Source organism: Actinia tenebrosa, unplaced genomic scaffold, assembly GCF_029948245.1.
Source record: "Actinia tenebrosa isolate PJP-AT-01 unplaced genomic scaffold, QUT_ActTen_1.0 PGA_scaffold0__85_contigs__length_37466705, whole genome shotgun sequence".
Classification (NCBI taxonomy): domain Eukaryota; kingdom Metazoa; phylum Cnidaria; class Anthozoa; order Actiniaria; family Actiniidae; genus Actinia; species Actinia tenebrosa.
In genome coordinates this window covers 30198644-30219652 of record NW_028292569.1, presented here as the reverse complement: position 1 = coordinate 30219652, position 21009 = coordinate 30198644, and the positions used below count along the sequence as shown (strand labels likewise).

General features: G+C 37.6%; 2 protein-coding genes across 2 annotated transcripts; one reads left to right on the top strand and one right to left on the bottom strand.

Annotated features, from left to right (window-relative positions):
* Window positions 1-5412: 5412 nt before the first annotated feature.
* On the bottom strand, window positions 5413-10788 carry LOC148914050 (delta/kappa-actitoxin-Avd4a-like). Its single transcript, XM_089040002.1, has 3 exons — window positions 10728-10788; window positions 6489-6590; window positions 5413-5632 (listed from the first exon to the last, which is right to left on the bottom strand). The coding sequence occupies exons 2-3, from the start codon at window positions 6556-6558 to the stop codon at window positions 5484-5486; spliced, it is 219 nt and encodes a 72-aa protein (XP_088896128.1). The 5' UTR covers window positions 6559-6590; window positions 10728-10788; the 3' UTR covers window positions 5413-5483.
* Window positions 7368-17129, top strand: LOC116286615 (uncharacterized). The gene is made up of 2 exons (XM_089026085.1): window positions 7368-7371; window positions 14833-17129. Exons 1-2 carry the CDS (start codon window positions 7368-7370, stop codon window positions 15585-15587), a joined length of 759 nt encoding a protein of 252 aa, XP_088882211.1. The 3' UTR covers window positions 15588-17129.
* The last annotated feature ends 3880 nt before the right edge of the window (window positions 17130-21009 follow it).

Here is a 21009-nt window from a genome sequence, read left to right as displayed (position 1 = left end):
GGATCTAAAACCTTCATAATAGTAATAATGAAAACTTTATTTTACCATTTGTCGGCTACATATACAATTGTAAATCTCTCTTGAAAACAGGTAATTTTTAATTGCCTGATTAAATTACTATATGATAATATGTTAAATTTGAGATAAATATGAGTAAGATGGATCTAACTCTAAAAATTCATTAATTCTGGATTACTCCAGCGTTTATTTCTACAGTGCATCTTATGACGATATTCATTGAGCGCTCATACATAATAATAATAATTAATTATTTAATTTTAAAAAACAATAAATAAAATGATTAGAAATAATTCTGCATTATTTTTAAGTTTTTTAATTATTATTATTGCTATTAATAATAATAATAATAATAATAATAATAATAATAATAATAATAATATTATTATTATTATTATTATTATCATTATTATTATCAATATTATTATTATTATTATTATCATCATCATAATTGCTTGTCTCGAAAGCTTTGCAAAAGAATAATATTAATGCAAACTGAGTAGAAGAATTTGAATTAAGGCAATTCCACGGCTTTGTCTTGTAGCTAAGTGCGTCTAATTTTAGCATATTAGCCAGTGACCCATTAGATTGATAGACCTCCTCGGCTCTGGAGCGTACGAGCGCAATGTTGTCCCATTTCAGACCACGTGTCATTCCCTTGAGAATAATAATTTTTGTTTGAGTTGTATCCATATTCATGTGTCTTCTCATGTGCAACCGAGCGCAAACCTTAAACAAAGAAATGGTACCCTAGGGAATGACACGTGGTCTGAAATGGGACAACATTACGTCAGAGCCGAGGAGGTCTGTTGATCGGTTGCTTGGCTCTTAACCTAACCATCTTGCGAGGCTAGGGTGGTGCATCGGTAATACGTTGGACTTTTGGCGGACGCCACATGTGAAGAGTGTTTAATTTTTATTGTCTTGCTCTCTTCCTTTTGCGGCGAGGGTTTTTCTCCGATTTTCCTCCAAAGGGGTTTATAAGAAAATAAAGGAACAAAGAAGACGAGAAGTTGCAGTGAAAAGAAGAGACCACAATGGAAAGCGGGATATGCCTAGCTACTATACCCTTTGTGAAAGGAGTAACTAAACTGAACGTATACAACATTTAGTTGATACTCATTTTATAACTTAAATTGCTTGAGTACTTCAATCGAGAGAATTACTTTGTTGATCTGTGTAATTACGAAAGTAAGTCAACAAAATGCACACAGAAAGAGTACAGGGTAGTAGTCACGAGATCTATTTCCCAAAGACAGTTTGATTTTTAATTTTATTAATGACTTCCATGAAGTCATCCGAGAGCGGAAATATGCGGTTGCTTTGCATGCCGACGAAACAAAGTTGTTACGGAAAATTACATCTGTAAACGACTGCAACAAGGACCTTCAACACGCACTGACACTCTTGGAGTCGAAGCAATAACATCAAATTTAACGTGTCCAAATGTAAAACCTTGACTTTGATACGCAGAAAAAGTCCAACATCTTATGAGCACTGTCTTGGGACAGAAGAACATCTTCCAGCACAAGAGAAAAAAGATCTTGGAGCCATCGTCTCAAGCAGCATCTAGTCCTGCTGGGTTTACTCAAGAGAACACAACTACAAATCATCAAAACCAGAAGAACACTATACTTTCGACTGGCTTAAATCTTAATATTTTTTAAACATTTTTCTCCTGCCTGACATCTAGACGCAGCTTTCTTCTGTCCACCACCAAACGTTCGCCGAAAGCCTATACCAACCTTCCAGTTTCCCAGCAAAGAATACTGCTTTGAGCAGCTAAATTAAACTTTGAGCAGACGAATAAAAGTGATCCTTTCACAACATTATATTACTGTTTGAACTTTTATAAATTTGGATTTTATACCCGATATTAATTTCTAAATCTCCAATCATTCAATGAGCCTTGAATTTCCGCAGCCAACAAAAAATACGCAACCCCGCCCCCAGTCAGTCATTTGTGCGCGACAACTGACATAACGTAAACAGATTAGATTTTATACGGAACCCTATGTATCATCTGCTATCTATATGAATTAAGGATTGAATTCACAAGTGTTTTCAAAGTTTTGAAATTGTCCGAGTCACGAATCATATAAAGTGCAAAATTCTACGAAAAGATCCATTGATCCTGAACTATCAAATCAAATGCAGTTATGGTTAATACGAATTTTATTAGAATTCAAACATAAAAGATCCAGTCAATAACCATAAAAACATGCATGAAACTAGATTCCTTACCCATGAAGTTCTTAACCTAAATCAGAATCCAAAGGAAGAAGCCGATTAAAGTGGCGTTTTGACTGATTAAGTTCCAACCAAGATGCCTTGTACTGAATTATTTAATCCCAGCGATGCCGTTCAAATTTACAGTGAAGTTGTACATATTTCATATTACTTGAGTGGTCTTTCCGAGACCTATTTACGGAAAACATTAATCCATACACTTGTACACTTTCTGGTTTTCTCATTTTTGCTTGCGCTGCCATCGTGCTTTCCCAACTATCGGTCTAATGAGTGTGGATACAGGTCGATGAGCCACGCGGATGTTATGTGGTTGTAAAATGCGTGATATGATCTCTGACGTACCTCTGATGTATGGTAGTGAAATGAAGGCTTTTGGTGTATTAGCCTTGTCATCAGGGTTATTTTTAGGTCTACTAGGTTTATTAGTGTTGCTATCAATAAACTTATCACTGTAATTGTTCTTATGAAACATGCGTCTAAGATGTTGAGTTTCATTCCTTAGACTGTCTGCAGAATCACATAAAACTCTATCCAGGCGATTCCAGCCTGCATCGGAGAAGTTAAAAGAGGAGACACAGGACCCATCGCCATCAACACAAAGCTTGGATGGACCCTCTCTGGACCTGTGAACTCTAACAGGCAAGTAAATGGAAATGAAATTACAAACCTGTTATCTACTCATGTACTCAAAATAGATGCAAGTTCCTTGATAGAAAGTGACACAGTATTGGAAACACATCCTTGTCCACAGTTTTGAGACGTTGAAATGGTTGGTATGTGTATGTTAAAAGGAAGCAAACCAAATATCAAGGAACCTATCCAAGATATTGAATTCAAGGATGGAATTTATCAAGTGAAGTTACCGTTCATAGATGGACACTCTATGATCCCTGACAATCACAGCACATCAGTTAAACGTCTACATTCATTGATTACACGACTCCGTAAGGAACCAGAAACTTTGAAACAATATGATGAAGTAATCAAGGATCAAATTGAGAAAGGAGTGTTGGAAAGAGTGACAGACACGAATGACGGAGAAAAGGTAGGGCACGTTCACTACCTACTTCATCGAGAAGTAATGCGATCAGATCGATCCACTACAAAACTTCGTGTTGTCTATGATGCTTCTAGCAAGGGACCCAAAAATGTTGGGCCAAGTCTCAATGACTGTCTTTACACTGGCCAAAGTCTTAAGAGATTCATCGGAAGACGTGGAACACCAGTATTCATTTTATCAGACAATGGCAAGACATTTAAGGACAGAAAACTCAAAAAGTTTGTGCGTGAAAAGAATATCGAATGGAGGTACAATGTCGAGAGAGCCCCATGGTGGGGAGATTCATTCGAGCGATTAGTACAATCAGTCAAGAGACCCTTGAGGAAACAATTTCATCGTGCAAAACTAAATTACGAAGAGTTTCTCACAACGTTGATAGCAATGGAAGGAGTTCTGAATTCAAGACCCCTTACTTATGTTCATGACGAGATCAACGAAGTCTTGACACCATCACACCTGTTCATAGGAAAACGCCTTATGTCACAACCAGACAAGCCACACGTTTTCAGTGACGATATAGTGGTCGATGGACCAAGGGATCTCAACAAAAGAAGTTTGTATTTAAAGAAATTATTGGATCAATTCTGGTGCAGGTGCCAGAAGGAATACCTCACTGAGCTAAGAGAACATTACCGTTACAAGGAAAGAAGAAATCATTCAAGTGGTGCAAGGGAAGGAGATATAGTATCTATTTATCAAGAGAAGACGCCACGAAAAACATGGAAGATTGGAAGAATCGTGAAGTTAATCGAATGAAGAGATGGAAAGAACCGAGCTGCTATCGTAAAGACAACTACAAGAGAAGGAAAACAATGGGAACTGAGAAGACCACTAACGAAGTTGTACCCTATCGAAGCTCGAGCTAAGGATCTTGAAGAAAAGGAAAAACAAGCAACAGACATCACCTTCGTGGATGATAGAGAAATAGACACTGTTATTACTCGTTAAAATTCAAGAATAAATCTATTGACTTTCGTCAGGTGGGGAGTGTGTGCGAGATCATGACGTAAAGGACTATAAACGTAATTTGCATATTCGCACGTGTAAATCGCTATAGAGAGAGAGAGAGAGAGAGCGCGGGAAGAATAGGAAGTCGAGATCATACTTTGTGTTAAAATGTAAAGAAAAGAATCGAAAATACAACAAAATGCTAATGGGAGAAGCTAAGAGGATTACTTGTGAATTCAGTGCATACCATTATCTAAACTTGAGCGTGATGATATTAGCCTTGCTGAAATCTTTGATCGATATTTTTATATAGCTAATTGATCATTCTTTAGAGTGCAAACAATTAATCCGTGAAACACTAATTACTAAATAGTACAAAATAGTGCTAATTAAACAATAGCAAACAATGGAATTTGCATGAAATTGTGCTATTTAGTATGACTAAAATAGGAGGTTTGCACGATGGCGTCATTGACCTCTACTACCAGACTCCTTTGCACAATTCCTTTTGTTCATTTAATTAGCAACAAATGATGCCATCATGCAAATGTCCTATTTCACGGTTATATTGCTTGCACTCTATCTCCACTCTATCTCGTTTTTATAAGATAAGTTATAGCAATTAGAAAACTGATGCATTGCTTAGTTTGTCTGTAAAAATAATCATTTTCTCTCTCATAAAATAAACTCTAGTAGTATATTCAGTTCTCGGCTTTGATCGATATCAAAGAGTGCAACGATGTTGCCTGCTTGAGTCAATAACTCGAACTTTCTTTCAAGAAACAATAATTTCTTCACAAACCCGGAGAATCGAAGACAAGGTAAAAAGTATTTGTAAAGAAAATCGTATATTAAAAGCTTGGCTTACTTTGGGGAGTAAATGAATGAACATTTTCTGAATGAACAGCCCCCGAATTGGAGATAATAATCAACATTCGATGTGCTGCCCTCGTCTCTTGAAGTGCATTTTTATTAATATTAATTATTCAAAGCACAAAAACTACCATCTTTTTGAGTTCCTGTGATTTTATTTGTAGTTCATTTGCTCATGATTACAACATATGCTTGCTTCGAAGTTATCACTCTGAAGACATTTAAGTTTGAATCTTTGAATTAATCACTATTCATTTGACCAATTTATCTTTTTTTTTTTTTTTTTTTTTTGAACTACTGAGCTTTTAGTTAACTTCAGTTTATCTATAACCAGTTATCCATGACTTGGGAAACAACAAACATTCAAGAGAATTCTGCAAGAACCTTTGTAGTTGTATCCACCCGGGCAAGAACTTCTCCAAAACCAAAGATTCCCTACAGCAGTTTTTCTACTACATTGGCATGAAAGTCCCCTGGTGTTGACTGAAATTGAAACATGATCCCAGATGATCAAGAAAATGCATAACATTAAGTTCACCTGCAAAAGCGTTGTTGGGTATTTGTATAAATGTGTCTACAACCTCTCTGCAATAAAGTATACACTCAATTGAAGAATCGTTGTCGGGTTTAGAAACATAGAACTTAGAAGCTGAGACCGAAATATATGGTAAGTACGTTAATTAGATGCATGCTGTGACCGCCGACCCGTTGCATCATCTACTGTTTTTAATACGCGTTTGGCATTCTAAACCAACTGCACATATGGCGCAAATGAATAAATTATAATATAATTATGTCATTTCCCATGTGCCATTTCGGTCTCATCTTTTTTTTTTCTATGTTTCTGAACCCGACAACGATTCTTCAATTGAGTGTATATAAATATATATTATATATATATATATGTGTGTGTGTGTGTTAAGTGAAGAAATCACACGACCACAATATGTTCTCTACAGAACTGTTTCGTGAGTCGTATTCACGCGTCAGGAGATTTTAATGTTTGAATTTTACAAAGCATTCACTTTATAAAGCAATTTACATAATTATGCCAGTTCAGTTGTGACGCAACAAGGCTTTGTTTCTATGTCTACACGAAGAAATGACGATTAAGTTATATGACAATTCCATATCGTGTCTTGCAAAATGATAAGCATATGAGGAGTTTAAGATCTTGAGCATTGAGAAAATACTACAAATCCTGTGGGAACCCATATATTTTCTGCATTTATTCATAAACTTGAATTGTCTTTAAGGTCTAGAGAACCTACTGCGCAGGACCATTCGGAATTTCTGGCAATATGTTTACACTAGTACTGATGTACAAATTCAACCTTACCTTCCACGCCATTCGACAGGAAAACCGAGGCCATGCACAATACCAATATCAACAGAATTTTCTTGGCCATTCTGTAAGAAGCTTCTTTACTGCAGAGCGATCCTGAAAATTTAAATTTTTTTGCAGAACTTAAGTAGTAGAATTAAATAAGGTGATACGCAGACCAGTATCCGCCTTATACCAAATGCCGAAGAGGCTTTTGGGAAGGAACGAAAGGAGGATCACTGGGTACGAGAATGCAGATATGTCTAAGATTCCGACATTTTTATATTCTGTGCATGCGCAGTTATCCGGAATAACTATGAACTACCTAACTAAGCTTTGAGTCACAGGTTTTAAAATCATTGATTCACAAATCAAACGCCCTTTGGCGAACTCGTGGATGCTTATTGCACTTTTCGAAGATTGGTCTTCCTGTGTCCTCCTTATGCTTGCTGACATTCTCAAAGGATTCCAAGTATTTCACTCGATCTAATATTTGAAATACTCAATTTATCTAAGAAGATGAGAAATCGTCCTTTTTATTTTCCTTTTAATACCTAGTTCTTTGCTATTTTGTTGAGTTTGGAAGCGAATTCTGTGATGAATTAATTGTCTGAACTTCAATTAATACGAAAGACGACTTCGACTAGGACTTCGATAGAGTCAACTGAGTCATAGAGCATAATTGGAAGAAGATCTATTTGAAAACGCTTTCTCTGTTTTCAATTCCAAAGGCGGGCTGTGTGTTTTATTCCAGGAATCATTCGACCTACGAGCTCAAAACTGAATATACAAGATAATCCAAGCAAGGTTAGCACGTGCCACCTACATCCTGTGGCCCGCATCTCCTGGCCCCACACGCATCTCCTAGCCCCTTGGCCACGATAGGTGAGAACGATGGGTGAGACTTGTGTTGTCAGCCATCTGACCACGTGACGTGACGTGACGTCACATACCACGTGACTTACGAACAAAACATTGCCGATTTTCGCCAACAGTCATTACAATAAATGGTATGGTAACCAAAAACTTGTCACATTGGGTGAGCCTTGTGTTGTGAGTGATCTGACCACGTGATATGACGTGACGTCACATATCACATGGGTTAACAACCAAACATCGAGTAGGAGTTTTGACTTAAGAAAAATTGCATGTTATCATTTCATCAAATGAAATAATACTTATTTTAACGAAATTGGCTTCCACATACCTCTGGTGGCCACATCGTCGCCACCTCTAATGGACCCGCATCTCGTGGCCCTATGCGCACGCATCTGGTGGCCCCTAGGCCATAACGCCTTAACGAGGCGTGCTATAGTAACGAAACTTGGTAGCATTGGTAAGACTAGTGTTGTCAATCACATATCACGTGACTTATGAACCAAAACATTTTGGCCGATTTTTGCAAATACTTATTACAATGAATTCTATGGTAACGAAACTTGGTCTGAAATGGGTAAACCTTGTGCTGTGAGTGATCTGAGAACGTGACATGACTGACGTCACATGTCACGTGGCCATACATTATCGCCGGTCTTCCTCGCGCCAATAGTCATTACAATGAATGCTATGGTAAAGAAACTTTGTTGAAAGGATGACTCGTGTTGTCAATCATCTGAACACGTGACATGACTGACTTCACATATCACGTGACTTGCGAAATATTGTAATAATAATAATAATACATCAGAAAAAAAAGGTTTAACTCATTGAAATTTTATTTCAGGCACTCATAGAATAATATTACTTCAACTTGCATCTTTCCTTGTTTCTTTTAATAGCAATAGTTCGAAGAAAAAACTATGTGCGAGTGTGCGCATGCACAGTGGGTCCTCACGGCGTCTACAAGTGCTAGAAATATATCCCACATGGAACATCAGCATTTCGTATCCTCATATAAATAACAAAGTAATCTGTATTATAGACCCTTTTTAATAAATCCCACGATGCTTTCTTTTCAGGTTTTTTTTTTTTTAATATTTCAAAAGAATAAATTTGACGTCAAACGCGGAAAATAAACCATTGTGGGATTTATCAAAAGGGTCTATAAAAGAGCTTTCTTCTTGTTAGTGTCGTGTAACCTTCGTAATCAGATGACGTAAAACGATCGACAAACGTTTGATTCTCGATCTGCTAACAAATGAGCGAGCGAGTGAGTGAGTGAATGACGCATTTGCATATTCAGACCTCTCACAATAACTCGTTTCTACGCTTCGCGTATCCACGAGTTAAAAACTAGCCACTAGCATTACTAGCATTATAAACCAGTTCATACTTTAAGAATTGTTTTCAGTGCTCATGCAATTTTATCCCGAATTTCTCCACTGCTATTGTTTACACCTTATTTTGTTGTTAATTTAAGCAAAACGGGGTGAGAAATCCGGGTTAAAACCGTATGCGCACTGAAAGCTATTCTTAAATTATGTACTGGTTTATTAATCTATCCGTGAAAATGTTTATTGAAATAAAACGCACGACGAAAATGTTCATTTGCTCGCTAGCAATCCAATAACAATTAGATTGAACGCGCAGAGTATTGAAAACAGATGCATTTTTTTATAACCAGGGGCCATTTTGCATGACCATGCGCGAACTGCTGTGCTGTGAGATAATAATGCAGGCTCAACACATCGTACCCATGCATTTAGCTTGTAGGAAAATGTCTCGGTGTTCGATTTATTTATTTCTCTTTCTTATAATTTTCACAGTTATTTAAAACTAATCAGCTACATGTAAAATTGGCTAAAAAATGTTCTCAAAGAAATGATTTTTAGACTACGCCCTTGCAGATAATTGATAATTGCTCTATTTTCCCCAATTTTTCTAACTAATCAACTGACACGATAAGTCGAAAGCACAGATAACAAAGACATCACATCACTAAATGAATTTTGTGTGGTAGTTTTAAAAAAGTCAAAAAAGTACTCGAGAATAAAGATAAACAGATAAACATAATTATACTGCATTTGATACTTTCTTAAACACCCAAGAAAATTGTTCGACTGCTGTGATATCGAGATTCCCTTTCCGGCAAAGATACATATAACTAAAATATGCACTATTTCGGCTCGAGCATTTGAAATTACAAAAGTTTTGACCAATTTATAAATGACTATGCAAACAATGTTTACAACTTTGATGGGCAAAAAATATAACTTCCCGAATTTTCTAATCAAAGATCCATAAGCAAACACAATAAACACATATAGGTGTTATCATTTTTGCCTGCAGTACAGTGGTATTTTCAATACTTTAACAAATATTTCAAGGAGAAAAACGCCGAAAAGCTCGAATTATGAATATATGAAATGAAAGAAAGGCAAATATTTTCGCATGTCATTGCAGGCGATTTATACACATGATATCGTAATAAAATAAGAATAGCATAACACTCAACTTTATAGCAAAGCTGGCATCAAATAGTCTTATTTCTTCAGTAAAACCAATAACTAAGTATATCACAACAGTCGCCATTTTTGAGGTAGCTCGCATGTCTCTTTGCAATCATGTTTTGCGAAGACTTTATACATTGACATTCAATCAACAATCGTTTGAAAGCTGAAAAATGTAACTCTGATATCTGCTACACCGAATTGAAATATGGCGACCAATTCGAAAAACTTGTTCTGGAATGACTAGCCTCTTATGTGTGAAAACGCTTTTGTGTACAGGGAAAAAAGCATGAGTAGTGACTAGCCACTAGCACTACTAGCAGTATAAGCCAGTTTTTACTTTAAGAATCGTTTTCAGTGCGCATGCGATTTTATCCCGAATTTCTCGACTACTTTTGTTTAAACCTTATTTTGTTGTTAATTTAAACACAAAAAGGTGAAAAATTCTGGTTTATTACTCTATCCGAGAGAATGATATAACTAGCTAAAAACTAGTGTGAGCTGCGTCGGTGTTCCTAATGAAACAGTGATGATGAAAAGGTAAATTATACACCGTGAAAAGATGAAAAAACGTACTGACGTTTCGGACGCTAGTCCTTCGTCGGAGACTCCGACGAAGGACTAGCGTCCGAAACGTCAGTACTTTTTTTCATCTTTTCACGATGTATAATTTACCTTTTCATCATTACTATCCGAGAAAATGTTTATTACAATAAAACGCACGACGAAAATGTTCATTGGCTCGCTAACAATCCAATAACTATTAGATTCAATGCGCAGAGTATTGGAAACAGATGCATTTTTTGTAGGCTAAAAGTTTCAGAAGACTAGAAGAAAGGTGTTGCAAAAGAAGCTGGAAACATACCTTGATAGATTAGTTGTGCTTTTGTGCTTCCAGAAGAATTATGGTCTGATGTGCAATTAAATTCGCTATTTATAGACCTGTGATTGACACATGCTAATAAAGTAATAATTATATTTATCAAACAGACACAAACGGGGACCGCGAAATAAAAAACCGAAAACTTGTTTGCGCCCCAGAAACGCCGAACAAAAAAGAAATATGGTTATACATTTTACAGTTAACTTTTACATAAAAATATAACAAAAAAATATTTGAAATTACCGTTAAAATTATAAAAAGCTGCCATTTAGCTGCCACCGAATTGGATTTGCTTTAAAAATGTAATTAAGATCTTTAAATAGACACGGCCTGTTTAGTGTTTTTTGGGGGGGATGCGAAATAATTTGTTGACTTATAAGCTTAAGTTAAAAAAACAAAGATAAATTTTATGAAATTGTGTGTTGTCGACAGCTTTTTTGTTTAAATTCCTTAAGTCCATGCAAGAGAAAGATAGAAAATTAGATTTAAAACATCAAAAAGCACAAATCTTCTTAAACCTCATTATCCTTTAATAAGGAAATATGAAAAAGATATTCACAATGTTTGACAACATTGGAGAAAACACGGAGAAAAGGGAGATAAGTTAAGTAGATTGCTGAAGCGTTCAAGAAGCGCGTAAAGAATTTGCTTGAAAAAGTCCAATAAATATTGTTCTCTTAACGTTTATTTTTCAAAAGTAATATTTATATTTTCGATGGCACAAGAAGTAAACAACCCGGAAAAACTGCTGCGATTGTCGCTTTGAGAAGAGTGAAAAACTTTCTGAAAAAAATATGATGACGTGAGCATTTTAGATACTCTCATCTAAAGTGGCTTTTTGGCCAATCAGATCGCGCGTTAGAACTCAGATATTTTAAAATTGAGTATTTAAAATGTGAATCGAGCAGAATACTGGAATCCTTCGAATGTCAACAAGCATTAGACAAGGAGCCCAATCCCTGAAAAGCGCAGCTAGTATCCACGAGTTCGCCACACGATGGTTTGATTTTCTAGTGTCGGCCCAATATTCATGTCACCTTGGCGTAACCAAGGAATAACGAAAAGGATGCGCTTGACTTTAATTATTAATTTAAAAATATAATTAGTTATTATACAATTGGATCAAAAGTAAATGTACCGCAAGTTTACAATCAAGTGCTTTCATCGATGAAACATAATTTCATTCAAGAACCAATATGATTTATATCTTATCCAACTCAGTTCTTCTTGATATAAATATATAGGAAATAGTTTCATTCCAAAACCAATCTGAATTATATATCTTATTTAACTGAGTTCTTCTTGAAGCTGCTGTGCCTATATTTCAGCTAAAATTAGTTCGCACCTCAAGATTGATTGTTATCTATTTGATTAAATGGTTGGCATTAAATTACATCTCAGACACGTACGAATAAAAACAAACGTATTTTGTTACGTTTTTTTGTTTTTCGTTTTTGAGTTTTGGAAAATGTATGAAATAAAAGTAGAATTGCCACAATCTATCACTGATTCATTTCATAGGATTTGCATGCATTTCAAATATTAGTGGTCTTCTTCTTAGAGTGTGAGATGATGCAATTCTTTAATTAGTTTCTAGAAGAAAGGGTGGAAGGGCGTTCTGATCCTTGGCGCCATGGCTGGGATAGTAAAAGATAAACCTCATTTTGCATTTCAAATTCAATATGAACTTGATGAATCCAGCTTACGAATAAAAACAAACATGTTTTGTCATGTTTCTTGTCTATTCTTTACTCTTGTTAGTTTTGGAAAATGCATGCACAGTCCAATAGATGTTTGTGTTTCTTCCGTCGACACAACGGAAAACAAAGGAAAACAATAAACAAAGCATCTAATTCTTCAGTTTTGTTTTGTTTGTTTTTTTATGCTGAAGGTGGGTTCAGCCCACCTAAGCCCCCCCCCCCCTCCCCCCCTCCCCCCCCCCCCCCTGGATTCGCACTTGGTTCTTCTTCTAAGGGTTTGTGATATGATCTTATTCTTTATTTAGTTTCTAGAAGAGAGGGTGGAAGGGCGTTCAGATCCCTGGTGGCATGCCTGGGATATGTAAAAGACCATCCTCATTTTGCATTTCAAATTCAATATAGACTTTGTGAATCCAGTATGCTACAATCTTTTACAGGGAGCCCACTGTCACTGGTAGAAAAAGTGTTTAAAATAAAACTTATCATGCGTTTCATTAATCTGTGTCACGCGTTTTTAAAAAACGAACGAGCGTTTTCGTTGTTCCTTGCAAGGCGGTATTACTTTTGTGTTAAGTTTACAATTGCGTTACCGTTCAAGCCTCAATGGACGATCAATCTACCCCTCGAATAACATTGCTTTAAAATATCATGAAATGTCTTTTGAAGCTCAAACCTAAAAAGCTCGCGATGCATGGAAAGCAGAATGCGTAAGAGTGGATGTCAATAAAACCCAAACATTTCGTGGCAAGTGTGAAAAAATCGATTTCTCTCATATTTTGAAGTGAGGTAGGCTATGATGTAATACAAACCCCTACACACTTAGTGATTGAAAATATTGTTTTATTTCCAAGAAATTAAAACATTTCTTTTAGGGCGTCAATATGCTAATTAGAGGGGTCTAAAAATGAACAGAATTAGAGACCTCCTGTCCTAAAACTATGCAAGATTAAACCTTTAAAATATGAAAAACTTTAAGTGTTCTATTTTCTTAGTTAGTGGAGTGATTTTTTCGCGTGTAACTTGAATAAAGAATTTTTAGTCGATTTTTTTACATGACATACTTTCAACACTCTCAAAAGTAGCTTCAAAACAAGTGGCAATTTTACTATGACCGAAACAATGGAACAGTTTTTCTTCAGTTGTACAAACAATTAGCTTGGGTAAATCATTTTTTGGATTTTTATGTTCGGTCAAAGTTTTGCCGTAATAAGCCGTTTCTTAGGGCCCGGCTTAGCTTTTGAAACGAACAACAAATCCGGGGCTTCTAGATCTCGCTCTCGTTGAAAGAAGAAACACAATTAGTCCTCCCCCCCCCCCCCCCCCCCAAATTGGGTTGGATCCGCCATTGAGACCACTAATATTTGATATACATGCAAACCCTATGAAATGTTATCCAAGGTTCAGAGAGAAACAATATGTAAGCCTGCAGTTCACAAATATTACACTTAATGTCTTGTCGCGAGGGAAATAGATTTACTTTTCTACTCTCCCGAGACTCAAGGGAAAACAAAACTAACTAATTTCCCGAGGGACCAGACATTAAGTGTTTTGTTATATAGCAATAATTGAGAAATATTGAGAAGTCAGTTTACGAAATGAGAACTTTATTTGGCAAGCTAAATGCATGAAAACTGACCATGATTTTACAAATACAACTCACATACGGTCTTGTATTTCTCTACCAAAAAGCGAGGAGAGTAGCAACACGATGATTATTGTCACGTGCAAGTTATTTCCCGACCGGGAAATAAGTAACTTATATCGGAAAATTCCGTAGCTATATTACAATTCAAACTAAATCTGTTGGACGGTGCATGCATTTTCCAAAACTAACAAGAGTAAAGAATAGACAAGAAACATAACAAAACACGTTTATTTTTATTCGTAAGCTGGATTCATCAAGTCCATATTGAATTTGAAATGCAAAATGAGGTTGATCTTTTACTATCCCAGCCATGCCACCAGGGATCAGAACGCCCTTCCACCCTTTCTTCTAGAAACTAATTAAAGAATTGCATCATCTCAAACTCATGGAAGAAGACCACTAATATTTGAAATGCATGCAAACCCTATGAAATGAATCAGTGATAGATTGTGGCAATTCTACTTTTTATACATTTTCAAAAACTAACAAGAGTAAAGCAAAAACAAGAAACATCAAAACATGTTTGTTTTTATTCGTACGTGTTTGGGATTTAATTTAATGCCAACCAACTAATCAAATAGATAACAGTCAATTTCGTGAGGTGTGAACTAATTTTAGCAGAAACATAGGCACAACAGCTTCAAGAAGAAGTGATGCGAAGCGGGCGAAGATGGCGGATGTTAATATCAACAGCTCCGCACAAATAAGTTTAGATATAGTTAAAGAATTACTTAAGGTTAAGTTCAAGAAAATAGTTTCAAAAGCTTTGTTAATGTTCTGATTGACTGTTTCAATAATCGTTTTGATAAATTAAATCGTGAGATACAAGAAGTTAAAGATAGTCTACAGTTCTCTCAAAATGACATCGATGAAGTGAAGTCGAAGGTGAGAAAGCTAGAAGAAGTTTCTAACTCACTCGAACTAGTAAGAGAAGATCGTCTTGAAGCAGAAGACAAGATAGACTATCTGGAAAACCAAAGCAGGAGAAATAACGTTCGAATAAGTGGAATCAATGAAGACAACAACGAAAGCGGGTCCACCACCGAAAACAAAGTAAAAACTATTCTAAAGGAAAAGATGGGCATGTTTCCCGAGAACGTGGAGATTGAGAGAGCACATCGAACGGGCAAACCCCATATAGACAAGCCAAGACAGATCGTTGTGAAATTCCTCCGTTATAAGGATCGAGAATCTGTCTTAGATAAACGTAGATCATTGAAAGGCACTGGAATTTTTGTTAATGAAGACCTGTCATCCAGAGTTCTAAAGAGAAGACAAGAACAACAAGGTCGCCTAGAAGAAGCACGTAAAGAGGGCAAAATTGCGTACTTTAGAATGGATCGTTTAGTCATCAAGAATCGCGCGTTTCAGACTCCAAGCCGACTTCATCCTTTTGGAACTTTGGGAGCAAGCGCCGGTATCAGATCAGATGGCTTAATGAATGCGAGTCTTGGATGTACTCAAGTCACAAGGGAAACTGACCAAGGAAAAACATGATAAATCAAATCCTGGAAAATTGGACTTCAATCAAGCTAAGTAGACTATAATAGTTCTCTTTAATCAACAATTAGAACTAGCTTATCAACTTTCGCATATGCATTTTAACTTTCCTAGCAAGAAAAAATGTCTGCTACAAAATCTAAATGCAAATTTTGCCTTTCATGTAGTAAACGGATCTATTCAAATTGTATGGAAATTATACAATGCTCGCATTGTAACAATGTTTCACACCTGAAGTGCGTGCGAAATACTAATGAACAGGATTCTATCGACTTCCTGTGTCCCAAGTGCATTGCTGAAGCTTTACCTTTCATGTCTTTAACTCATGATGAATTTCAATTGGCACTTTTTGAATTACAACATGGATCTAGTCGTTTCTATGATCTAGATCACTTAAACGCTTTGTCTTTCCACCCCTTTAGAGATGATAGTTGTAACAAATCAAAAGCTAACTTTATTGATAAGTTTTGTGATTCAGACGAGCGTGTTTTTAATAGAATAGACAAAATGACCGAAAAATGTAGATATTACGTAGAAGAAAGTTTCAATGATATTACTAAAAATAACATAGAGTTTTCATTTATCCATTTTAATATTAGAAGTTTACGCAAATACTTCCTGGATCTTGAATGTTATCTTAATTCTCTCAGCTTACGCTTTGATGTCATTGCGCTAAGCGAGACCTGGCTGAAAGACAGTGATGACATTAATCTTTTTGTACTTCCGAATTATCATTCCCCCGTATTCTTAAACAGGCCGAATGAAGACGGAGGTGGTGGCGTAGCTTTGTACATAAGTACTGATTACAATTTCAAGAAATGTGATGACATTCAGTTTCTTTTTGTCGAAATGGAAAAAATGAACATTAAGACCTTAATTGGCGTGACGTATAAAACACCAAAAACCAGCATAGATAGTTACGTGAATTGTTTTTCAACTCTTCTAGACAAGATAGGAAATAATGCTAGGAACTGCTTTATAGCTGGAGATTACAATATCGACCTCCTAAAAGTTGACAGAAATGAAGAGACATCTTCTTTCTTTAATAATCTTTTATCTTATTCCTATTTTCCCTCAATAGTAAAACCGACAAGGCTAACCACTTCCTCTGCCACTTTAATTGACAATATTTATCTTAATGCGTTTGACCAAGCCGACGATATTCACCCTGGTATTCTTTATACAGACATTTCAGATCATCTCCCTGTTTTTATTTTAAAGTTTGCAAAAACATCTCAAAAAGTTTCATAAGAAAATTAGCAAACGTATTTTTTCAAGCCAAAGTGAAGATGAATTTCGTCAAGACGTTTCTCAGGTAGACTGGTCAATAATATACAAAAGTAAAGACCCTAATGCTCAGTATGACTATCTGATTAACACAATAACCAAGCTGTATGATAAGCACTTTCCGATAAAAGATGTACGAGTCCATCCAAGTACATTAAAAAAACCCTGGATCACCCCAGGAATACTGCGTTCTATTAGGAGAAAGAATAAATTGTAGTATCGATTAAAACTAAAAACTCCAACAGCGAAAAATATCGCAAAATTCCGTAATTACCGAAACAAGCTGAATCACTTGATTAGAACCGCAAAAAAAGAATATTATAAGACAATGCTAGATAAGGCGCAAGGCAATGTGAGAGGCACTTGGAAAGTCATCAATGAAATATTGAATAAGAAAAAAGCTCAACCTGTTAACATCCCTTCCGTAATCTACAATGACAAACGTTACACACGAAAGACTGACATAGCAAATGTCTTTAATACCTTCTTTACAAATGTAGGGCCATCCTTAGCTAAAACATTTAAAGATAATAACAACACCTCTTATAAAGACTGGATGAAGATTAATTGTCACAATGAATTACACTTTGAACCAATATTACATTTTAGAGTGCTAGATGAACTTTACAGCCTTGACTGTTCCAAAGCAGTAGGCCATGATGGTTTGCCTTCATACTTTGTAAAGATGATAGCAGAGCTTATATGTCAGCCACTAACTTTTATGTTCAATTCTTCCACAAAAACCTGTATATTTCCAGACGAAATGAGAATAGCCAAAGTTGTTCCTATTTTCAAAAATGGGGATCGTGAGCATGTGTCTAATTACAGGTCAATATCATTATTGCCTATTCTCTCAAAAATATCATGTTTGAAAAAATAATTTCTGAAAATTTAACTGAACATTTAGAAAGTAACCATCTACTTTATGACTATCAATTCGGGTTCAGAAAGAAAAGAAGTACAACGTTGGCGATTCTTGATTTTGCCTCAAGAATAAACGATTCTATTGATAACGGTAAGGTTTCCTTGGGAGTATTCCTTGATTTATCTATTAAGCCTTTGACACTGTTAGCCACAACATTCTCCTTGACAATCTATCTTATTATGGACTTTCGGATGGAGCGCTAAAGTGGTTTCAAAGCTATCTTAAAGATCGAAAACAATATGTTTGTATTGATGATGTAAAATCAAATAATCTACCAATATCATATGGGGTTCCACAAGGGTCAATACTTGGACCAATATTATTTCTCCTTTACGTTAATGATGCACAGTTTGTAACAAAGACTATTCACCTTTTACTGTATAAGCAGCAGTAAGGGGGACTCGCGGTCAATGTCAAAGATTTACGGGTTTTACAGGCGGTTTAAGGAAGGCGCCGGCAGCGGGAATAAGCCGCGTGATAAGTCCTTACTGCTGCTGTGTTGGGAATCAAAGATATCGCAAACGGAGGTTAAAATATCCTTTACATATAGATGGACGCCATCACAAGCATTCGAAATAAAACTGTGCGCCGACTGCGAACTCAGGTGTTGGATCGCCTGGATGCTGACTTTGCCTTCACAACATTTATGGAGGGAGATACGGACGAGACGATGACAGAAGAAAGGGCTGAAAGAATAATTAACTTAATACCCGAAGGTAACTACCGGTTGGAGCTAACGTTCATAAAGTATTTAGACGGCGAGTGGATGATAGAAAAGGGGCGCAATCCTATCAGGGCGTCTGGTAAGAAGGACCTGTTTGTCTTAAACGAAAACACACGCCCGGGAGCATTGGTAGGAATAGACATGTTGTTCTACGAGGTTGCTTACCCGGTTACCGTAGTCATTTACGGTGCGTACGAGATAAAGACGCCAGACGTTAAGAAGTTGAAACCGATGCGACATCCCGGTAACTGCGTAGGGAAGTTAGTAAGAGAGTTCTTTGAAGACTCCTCTCGGGGCGGTAAACTGACTTTAAAGAGAAGAGAAGCCATCAGGAAATGGGAAAAAGATACTAATAGGACCGGAGGGTCGATAGACAACATCAAGAAGTTAGAAACGGCGCTGGAGAGGCGAATCCATGTGAAAGATATTACCGACGGCTTCATTTACTCCGGGACGCATAAGTACGGCGGCCGTGGTGCGCCTATCGTAATTTACCAACACAACGGGCATGCGTGGCGAGAACTTAGATTCCCACGAAAAAAAGAAACCAAGGTCTACAAGGAGTCGCCACTTGCAGATTTAATCCACGAGAACTCCGTTTGGCTAATGGATTCAGAAGGAAGTCAGTTTATGACGCAAGACGGTACTCTTTACCGCCCCGAAGTTGAACACCAGCGCATCCAAAGCGCGTGCGAGACCTTAGGAGAAGACTTCTCAGACGAAGTGCTTAGCTCCCGTAGTTTGGACTTTCTGGCTGCCAAGAAAAGAAACGGCTGGAAACCCACGCCGGCAGAGTTCAAAGACGTAGCCAAAGCATGCGTAGAACACGGCCACGGAGGCCTATGGAACATGGAGTACGACGAAGACGAATACGTGTCGCTGGATATGAAACATTGCTATCCTGCCAGTTTCAAAGGTCTCGGCGATTGTAAGGAATATTACGACCGTTACGGACATCCGGACTCCCAGTTCTTCCGCGTGGCTTTAGATGGTAAGTACGATGCGCCAGCTACAGGATTCGTTAGATTGACCAGTTGGAAATTCGCAAAGAACTTGCATCCAATAATCTACGCGTGGTATGGAAAGCACTTGCAGGAGAAGGAATGGATACCCATACCGCTGTTAAAGTTCTTCGAAGAGCGTAAGCTGCTTACCTACGCGGCGCATGAAGCCATACTTTGTCATAGCGCCTTTACACAATGGCTCCCAGAGCACAACCCCACAGCGCGAATTGTTATAGGTAAATTCACACAGGGCGCTAAAGAAGGAGAAAAACATATGCAGCGACGCCTGATAACAGACGAAGGAGAGTTAAGCTTCCTTATTAAGCGCGCCCATGAACAAGGAACAATGGTGTCTGTGGAGAAATGGGACTACTTCATAGAAGGTCAGAAAGAACAGAAATGGAATGCATTGTGTTACTACCAAGACCATCGACCGCAATATTACCACCTGCGTGCGAGTATGTTAGCATATGCGCATATTAACCTTCTCGCGATGCTGCTGCGGTTCGACAAAGAGGACATCCCGCGCGTAGCCACGGATTCCCTATACGTGAAACCGCACGTCTTAGAAAAGATGCAAGAATTCTACACCGACGATGAATTAGCAGAAAGTGGCCAATGGCGCGTCAAAGACGAAGAAATAAAAGCCTGGAGAGAACGCGTAGAATATCACGGAGAAAATACTTGGGGCGTCGTAATGCCCACAATGAGGCCCATGCCAACCGTAAAGGACCCCATTTCCTACCAACGCTTCTCTTACCTTTACGGTACGGGAGGCAGCGGTAAGACTACGCGTGTGTTAGAACTCTTTCCGGCCTTAAAGGTGCTAACGCCAACGCATCGTTTGGAAAGAGAACTCTGCGAAATGGGCCACGACGCGCAGACCTACCACAGCTTCTTTCGTTGGAATGGCCAAAAGTGGGTACCAGAAGCCATCCACGACATACCTCCGGTGATACTTTGGGATGAGATTTGCACCGTACCTTTGGAAATCCTCAAAGAATTCGTAGAGTTCCTCCGTGGAAAGTGTCAAGTAATATTCGCCGGAGATCCCTGCCAGCCTCCTCCAATAGCCGGAGAGATGCCCCACGAATGGCTAAAGGGGTTCGCAGACCATGCGGAGGAAATTAACACCGACTACCGCAGCAAGGATCAAGTAAGAAACCTGAAAGCGGAATTAAGGGGCCTTAGTGACGCCGACCAATGCAAGACGCTGCGCAAACGCGTACGAGCGAAGAAATACGAAGACTTCCTTTACACATGGCATCCAAAGGATCTGGTGCTGAGCAGCAAACGCGCAGCACAGTCTCGCATACAGAAAGACTTACTCAAAATACACCAAGAGCGCTTCCCTACGCATCCCGTACCTGTTTGTTATAAACCCCACGACACCCGCATGCAAAAAAGAGACGTCTGGGTACCTGGTACCGACATCCAACTGCAGAACGCAGTAACGCATGATAAAGCCTGGGTACCCAT